Here is a 9,196-nt window from a genome sequence, read left to right on the forward strand (position 1 = left end):
AGATCTACAAATGTGGGTACCCATTTTAAAGTTCCCCTATTAGTGATTGTTGTCTTGTAACGTAGGGAAAAATGAGTTCCCATTAGCTTAAAATAATAGTGTTATCATACATGTACCTATCAATAGTGGGTTCATATTCTAAATGGGTATGCATTTATAATAGATTATCATTTCAAGATTTCAAAGATTTCCAATCATAATACGTATCTTTGGGAATGTGTGTGTTTAAGTTTGCAACCTTATTAGTAAATAGGCAGTTATTTCCTATGAAAATCATAATGGTTACCAATATAAAATGGGCACATGTTTAAGCTAGGAAGCTCATTCATAAATAGGTACCTATGTTTTATAAAATGGGTTCTTATTTCTATTAAAATTTATTCAAATATTGACACTTCCACTAAATGAGGACCCATTAACTTGCATGTACCTTGTAAATAAACATAAATAAGGTAAAACCTTAAATAATTATTTACACCAGAAAAAAATTAGATAAGAAAATAATACTACAAAGCAACTAATGTATTATTTAGGAACAAGAACAACTATAGAAATACTCGTAGATTTCTTAGACTTTCCATAAATCATCATAAATTATATGTCATTCTTGAAAGAAATCATCCATTTTAGACTCCATAATATTCTAGAAAGATGCTTATGGCATGTCTCGTAATATTCTAGTGTAACTTTCCTTGACTTCACCATCTAAGACATCATAAGATCTATCATAAAATTTATCATCGCGGGTTCCTATATCTCCTCAAGGTACTATTTCATGGCATTTCACAATTCCAAATATCTAACACAAGACATACCAAGCATTAAGAACTTACGAAATTTGACACATCTTAATTTCAATTAACATTACCTAAATTTTTTTTTGTTGTTGTGATAATTATCTATTCAAAATTATTTTTAAAATATTAAAACATAAATTAATTAATATATATATATATCATCATAACTTAAATTTATATTTTACTATAATTTTATACAACATTTAATATTCTATCAAAAATCTTGTTTTGATAAGATACAATCTTTGAAAAGTTTAATATAAACGTTTTAGGAAAATACATAACCCATCAAATCTGACCCAAAAAGATAATTCAATTTAAAAAAATATATCTCAAATAAAATTATATATAAATATTTTACAAAGTTTAATTTCTCTAGACATTGACTTATCATTTCCACTATTTTGAACAATATATCCTTCTACCAAAATTTCAAAATAAACATTAATTTTTTTTAATTTAAATAATGCACAATTATGGCTCCAATCGAATTCCAAAACGGTAACACACATTAATTTGTAACTCTATATGACATGTTTTTTCTCATATACGATGTACTCTAAGGGCATTCCCTAACGGTGTGGCCATTGAATCTCCATAAACATTTGCAAGTATAAAGCAACCCTACAGTTAAATAACTCAAATAGTTCTCTAAATTTTATAGCACTCTCGACTTGACGTGAAAGAGTCTAGATCTTTATATCTTATTCAAGAAGAAAGAGTTGATAATGGATTTTTTACAGGAACTCCCCGAACAGATATTTCGAGACATTCTACTAAGAATATCGTATGAATCTCAGTCAAAGATTAAGCAGTTGTTGAAGCCTGCCAAAGAAATGATGGAATGCTTCAAATTTTATCAAGATAGAATTAAGTTTGGGCTGGCCAATAAATATATATGTTTTCTTCAGCGTTGTGAGGTATCTATATACGATCCTATTGATCATTCATGTAAACCTTTTCGAACTGAACATGAAATCTCACACTCTTCTAAGATTATAAATGTGAATCATAAGATAGTTGTGCTAGACGGGCACTTTTCTTTAAGTCCAAAGATTTGGATATATGATTTATTATCTAGTACATGGAAGCGAGGTGCTGATATTCCAACCCCGAGTGATAGAAATAAGTATGCATGGTGTGCTTCACCCGATGGATCAATTTACATTGCAGGAGGATATGACAATATTGCTGGCCGTAAGCTCCGTGACGCAGCAGTTTATAAAGTAGATGAAGACAAGTGGGAGCTTCTTCCTCAGATGTACGAAAATGTTGGTCGGTACTGTAGAGGTTTTTTTATTGAAGGAATGTTTTATGTCCTATATCGTTATAGAACTCAAAGATTTGATCCCAACACAAGAGTATGGACAACAATAGCAAATATGTCTTTGCCTTATTCCTATTACTACGTTCTTCTATATGCATTTGGACGACTAATTGCATTTACGACCAAAGGAATAGAAGAATATGATTGGGAAGGAAGTGTATGGAGAGAAGTGGAACCGCTCCCTCAAGGCTTTACAGTTCTCCATGCCACAGTGTGGTATGATCAAATTTTCTTGCGGGGATATAGCAATTTTATGCGTCCCATTTTTTATATGTATAAACCTGGAGCAGCATTAACCGAGAGGTGGATTTCTATCGAAGAGCCAAACATTTTTCTGGAAAACTATGTCGAATCTATTGTCACAATAGAAATTTAATATATCCCTGCCCATTTCATTACTAATATCATTTGAAACATATGATTGTTCAAAATAGCTTTGAGATATCTATTCCTTTAAATCTTACAATTTGTTTTCTTCTGTCAATGTATCAAAAATTTTCAGCAATAATATCATATTTTTATTTCAGAAAATAAAATATTTTATTTATATTTCATTTTTATTTTTAAAAAACAAAAATCATTATTACTATTATTCATTTTGTACGTGTCATGATATCAATTTTTGCTGAATTTTATTAAACAATTCTATCTTGTCAATTTTTGAAACTGAATAATAAATTCATAAAGAATAAAACTTAAGGATAACAAAACCCAAACATCATGATTGAAACTTAAATTTGATGATACATTATTATAAATGATATAAATTAAAAACAAATCATCTTGCATACTTATACCTACTTTGTCAGTTGAAAAGGATAAGCAAAGACAATTACATATAAAAACATACATTTCACAATAAATAGGGTGTGTCTTTAGGTTTCTGTTGTAACTATTTTGGTAGCAATTTTGTAACTTAATGGTATAAAATTTTCTTTTCAGCTTTAATTTAACATTAAAAAAAAATCTATATTAAACCATTTAAAATTGAATATTAAAAATAATAGTGTACATTACACAAACAAATGAGAGGGAAGATTTTATAAATGAATGCTTATGTTTGGTAATAAATAACAATCTCTCAAACAATATTGTACTCCCCAAATTAATATTGGTATTAAAATCTTTAGCCTAAAAGCACTGGTTTAGCAAGATAAAAATATATAGTTACTAGGAAAATGAAAATGTGCAAGGTACTAAACAAATTTAGGTTTCTGCTGAAACTATTTTGGTAGCAATTTTGTAACTACTGCAATGGTTAATTTTGAATCTTTACACACTAAACTCTGTAAAATTTTCTTTTCAGCTTTAATTTAATATTAGAAATGAATGTTTATGTTTGGTAATAAATAACAATCTCTCAAACAATATTGTAGTCCCAAATAAATATTGGTATTAAAATCTTGACCCTACAATATTGTAGTCCCAAATAAATATTGGTAATAAATAACAATCTCTCAAACAATATTGTAGTCCCAAATAAATATTGGTATTAAAATCTTTAGCCTAAAAGCACTGGTTTAGTAAGATAAAATATATAATTACTAGGGAAATGAAAATATGCATGGTACTAAACAAATTTGTTCAAAGATCTTAAATTGAATTAATTATTTTATTGGATCATTTTACAATTCATGTTCAACTTTTAAGGCAATGTACCCTCCCAACATGTATAAACAAAATTTAAAATATAAGGAAAAAAAATAATGTGCACTCTATCAATATAAGATGAAAATGTAGATATATTTTCCATTTACTCCACTAAAACAGTTGTGCTTTCTCGATTTCAAAGTCCAACAATTTTTGAAACTAACCCAGCTTTTTTTTCTTCAAACTTGGCAAAATTTTCTGCCAAAAAATATGCAAAGACGTAGCAATTATAAGTGACATTAATATCACCTGACATAAGTTCTAGAAAGGTAAGTGAGAGTTTAAAGATAATTTTGAATTTTCCCCTCAAATTGCAGTCAGTTTCATTAATTCAGTCTCCAAAACTATTACAGGCTCAAATAACCTACACATTATGATAGCTTTCCAAATACATCATGAGAACCGTATGGAGAGAAGTGGAACCGCTCCCTCGAGGCTTTACATTCCTCCATGCCACAGTGTGGTATGAGCAAATTTTCTTGCGGGGATATAGAAATTTTCTGCGTCCCATTTTTTATATGTATAAGCCTGGAGCAGCATTAACTGAGAGGTGGATTTCTATCGAACAGCAAAACATTTTTCTGGAAAACTATGTCGAATCTATTGTCACAATAGAAATTTAATATATCCCTGCCCATTTCATTAATAATATCATTTGAAACATATGATTGTTTTCTTCTGTCAATGTATCAAAATTTTTCAGCAATAATATCATATTTTTATTTCAGAAAATAAAATATTTTATTTATATTTCATTTTTATTTTTAGAAAACAAAAATCATTATTACTATTATTCATTTTGTACATGTCATGATATCAATTTTTGCTAAATTTTATTAAACAATTCTATCTTGTCAATTTTTGAAACTGAATATTAAATTCATAAAGAATAAAACTTAAGGATAACAAAACCCAAACACCATGATTGAAACTTAAATTTGATGATACACTATTATAAATGATATAAATTAAAAACAAATCATCTTGTATGCTTATACCTACTTTCTCAGTTGAAAAGGACAAGCAAAGACAACACATAATGGCAAAAGTAAAAATAATGCAGGCTATACATGAGGCTGTGTCATTTTATGATTTGGAGAGAGTGTACAAATTCAAATTTTGGATTCAAATATTCTAAATTTTAGTTTTTTTATTTAGTTATCTAAATTAATATATATAGAGAGATTATGTTTTATATTTATCAGCACAAAAATCTAATAGAATAGTAAAAATTATATAAGCTTTAATTTATTAGATGATAGTGACACTTAGCAATATTGATTCATAAATGGAAGATTCAAAATGTTTAATGTATGTTTCAACAAATTGTAAAATTCTGAGAATCTAAATATCTATTATAAAATGAAAGTATTACTAGCTTATATATATTTAATAATATATAGAATAAGCAGAAATATATCTTTCCAGAAGCTTCTATTTTTTAATTAATTAGTGTAACCTACAATGGCATCATATAAGGGTCATTAGACTTGTCAGTGTAAAAAAAACGAAATGATCCATATTCCTATCAGTTACAAATACACATCACAATTATAAAGGGTTATAGAGATGCAGCCAACTGGAAAATTAACGCATTGAAGTTCAAGAGTCATTCATATTTCGACAGTTTCAAACGCATGACAATTACAAACGAGTGTAGATATGCATCCAACTGGATAATTAACGCATTGAAGTTCAAGAGTCATTCAATTTGCCTATGTGAGAGTGCCATATGCATTCCAATTTGAGGAGAGGCATGTTTCTTTCACCTGGGATTTGAATGGGTCATTGATAAATTTTGAATTTATAGTAGTCTTTTTATAGGCAATTCCTCTTGCTTTTCAGATTGTCGCTAAAAGGTTTAAAGCACCGAATCAATTATGGAGGCTAGCATGTTGAATATTCACCAACACCAATTCAAGAATAACATCTTTGCAGTCCTCGATAAGAATGATGGCTGAAGAAGAATTGGATTTCTTTACTCAGACCATGATTTTCCTTTTGAAAGGCATGCGAGGAGTTTCTATCCTAAAAGAGGATTTGATAGAAGAACAACCATCTAATGAGTGTGTACCAAGATGGAGACCCTCTCAGTTCTGATAGAAATGGTGCAATTCTACATCTTGTAAAAAATGGATATCACATCGCTTCTGGCAGCAGGGTTCGTTCTTTTTTTCTTCTTTTTTGAATATTTGAAGGAACTGTCTTTACACTTTGAATACATATGGCTTTTCACTATACTTATTCATTACAAGTTGCATCTTCTACTCTGCTATGCTTCGCTTCACTCGTGCAATTCTCCTTTACACTATAACAGTTACGCCTTCTTAGAAGAGAGCAATTTGTATGCTACTGAAAATTCTTGAATCCCTCTATTGACAGGATTTAATATATTTGACATAAAAAAGTATTCTTTGGGCACTTCTATTTATCTTAGATGAGCGTATTTATGATCATAATTATGATCAATCACTTAATACTAATCATAACTATGATCAATCACTTATCATAACCAAACCCTGACCTTTCCAATATTCTTAATCTAGACTCAATTCCCTGGCCATAACCTAACCCTAAACTAACCTAGGTAATCCTAATAATGATGTAAACCCTAACTATTATCCTAATCCCAATCTTAAACCCTATCTTAAACCATTACCCTAACCCTAACCATGATTCAAACCCTAAACCTAACCATAGTCCTAAGCCCTAACTCTATCCATAGTCCCAATAATAACACTAATAATGGTGTGTGCTAACCGTAATCCTAACCCTAACCATTATGTAAACATTACCATTAATCCTAACACTAACCCTTAACCCCAACCATGATGTAAAACATAACCCTAGAGCTATAATACTAATGTTAACCCTAACCCTAACCAAAGCCATGATGTAAACCATAACCTTTACCAGAGTCCTAACCACAACTCTAAACCATTACCTTAATCATAACCTTAACCCTAACCCTTACCGTAACACTAACCCTAACCTAAACTAATCATAACACTAAACCCTAACTCTAAAAATAGGGAATGGCTCTATTGCCCTTAGGATGCACCAATCATTTATTACAATGTATTAATAATATATGAAGGGTATTGATATCTTGATGCATCCTAAGGGTTGGATAGTTGTTTCCCTAAAAGTAACCCTAAACCTAACGATGATGTACACCCTAAGCCTATCCATAATTCTAAGCAAGATGTAAACCCTAATCCTAACCACGATGTAAATCCTAATCAAAACCATAACAATAATCATAACCCTAAACCTAACAATAACCCAAACCCTAAACCCTAACCCAAGCAATAAACCTAACGCTAACCATGATGTAAATCCTAACCCTAACAATAACAATGATATAAACACGAACATTAATCCTAACTATGACTCTTAACCCTAAACCTAACCATGAAGTAAACCTTAACCCTAGCTATAATCCTAACTATAAATACAACCCTAAGCCTAAGCATAAACCTAACCCTAACTCCAACCCCAACCATGATGTTAACCATAACCCTAGCCATAATCCTTACCATAACTCTAAACATTAAACCTAATCTAACCATAAAAATAAATTCTAACCCTAACAATAATCCTTAGCCTTAACTCTAAACCTAATCCTAACTATAACCCTAACCCTAACCCTAGCCATCATCCTAACTATGACCCTAACCCCAACCATGATGTAAACAATAAGCCTAACCATAACACAAACCATCACCCTAATCATAATCCTTACCCTAACCCTAATCAAAACACTAACCTAAGTATAATCCTAAACCCTAACCCTAACAATAATGCTACCCTAAACTTAACCCCAACCTGAATTGAACTTTAATCCTAATTTATTCCTCACCTTAATCTAGCCCAAACCCTAATCATAATTGAACATTAATACTAATTTAATCCTAACTTTAATATAATTGAACCATAACCCTAATTCTAACCCTAACTTTGATGTAACCCTAAACGTAATTGTAACTCTAACATTATACCCTAGCCATAAACTTAACCTTACAACTAAACCCTAAACATAACCATAATCCTAAACCAAAGCCAAACCCTAACCTTGATGGTAACCCTAACCATGATATACACCCTAACCATTATCATAAGCCTAACCTTAATTCCTAACCCTAGTCATAACCCTAACCATGATATAAACCTTAACCTTGACCATAATGCTAACCTTAAATTTAATCCAAAACGCAACCATAAACCAAATCCTAATCCAAACCATATCCCCAATTATAGTTCTAATACTCTGTAACTATGATCGTGCTTACCCTAACCCTACCTTTGATGTAAACCCTAAACATAATTGTAACCGTGACACTAAACCCTAACCATGACCATAAATTTAACTCTAATATTAAACAATAATCGTTACCCTAACCTTAACCATGATATAAAACCTAACCTAACTAATAAACCTAACTATCACCGAGACCCTAAATCCTAACCCAAGCAATAAACCTAACCTAACCATGATGCAAATCCTAACCCTAACAATAACCATGATATAAATACTAACATTAATCCTAGCACTAACCCTTAACCTTTACCCTAACTGTGATGTAAACCTTAACCCTAGCCATAATCCTAACAATAAATGTAACCCTAAGGCTAACCTTAAGGCTAACCTTAACTCCAACCCCAACCAAGATGTAAACCATAACCCTAACGATAATTATTACCATAACTCTAAACCTTAGCCTTAACCTAACCATTACCATAAACCCTAACCCTAATAATAATTATTAGCCCTGACCCTAAACCTAATCCTAACCATAACAATAACTCGAAACCTATCCCTAATCCTAAGAGTAAATCCTATCCATAATCCTAATCCTAACCGTAAACCCTAACCCTAACCTTAATCTTCAACCCTAACCCCAACCATAATCATCACCCTAACCCTAAGCATGATGTAAATCCTAACCTTAAACAAAGATGTTGATCATGACCCCTCACCCTAGCCATAATCTTAACTATGACCCTAACCCCAACCATTATCTAAATAATAAACTTACCAGAACCCCAAACCATAGCCCTAATCATAATCCTTACCCTAACCATAATTCTAAACCCTAACCTTAACTATAATCTTACACTAAACTTAACCCTAACCCAAATTGAACCTTAATCTTAATGTATTTCTAACCTTAATCTAGCCCAAACCCTAATGCTAATTGAACTTTTATAGTAATTTAACCCTAACTTTAATGTAATTGAAACATGATGTAAACCATAACCTTTACCATACTCCTAACCACAACTCTAAACCATTAATCTTATCATAACCCTAACCCTAACCTAACCTAATCATAACCCTAAACCCTCACCTTAAAAATTGGGATTGGCTTTACAACCCTTAGGATGCACCAATCATCTATTATAATATACTAATAATATA

General features: G+C 30.9%; 1 protein-coding gene across 1 annotated transcript; it reads left to right on the forward strand.

The window, feature by feature from the left end:
- The first annotated feature begins 1,525 nt into the window (after positions 1-1,525).
- Positions 1,526-2,500, forward strand: LOC131036450 (F-box/kelch-repeat protein SKIP11-like). The gene has a single exon (XM_057968339.1). The coding sequence runs from the start codon at positions 1,526-1,528 to the stop codon at positions 2,498-2,500; it is 975 nt and encodes a 324-aa protein (XP_057824322.1).
- The last annotated feature ends 6,696 nt before the right edge of the window (positions 2,501-9,196 follow it).

The sequence above is a fragment of the Cryptomeria japonica genome, chromosome 7, assembly GCF_030272615.1.
Source record: "Cryptomeria japonica chromosome 7, Sugi_1.0, whole genome shotgun sequence".
Taxonomy (NCBI): Eukaryota; Viridiplantae; Streptophyta; class Pinopsida; order Cupressales; family Cupressaceae; genus Cryptomeria; species Cryptomeria japonica.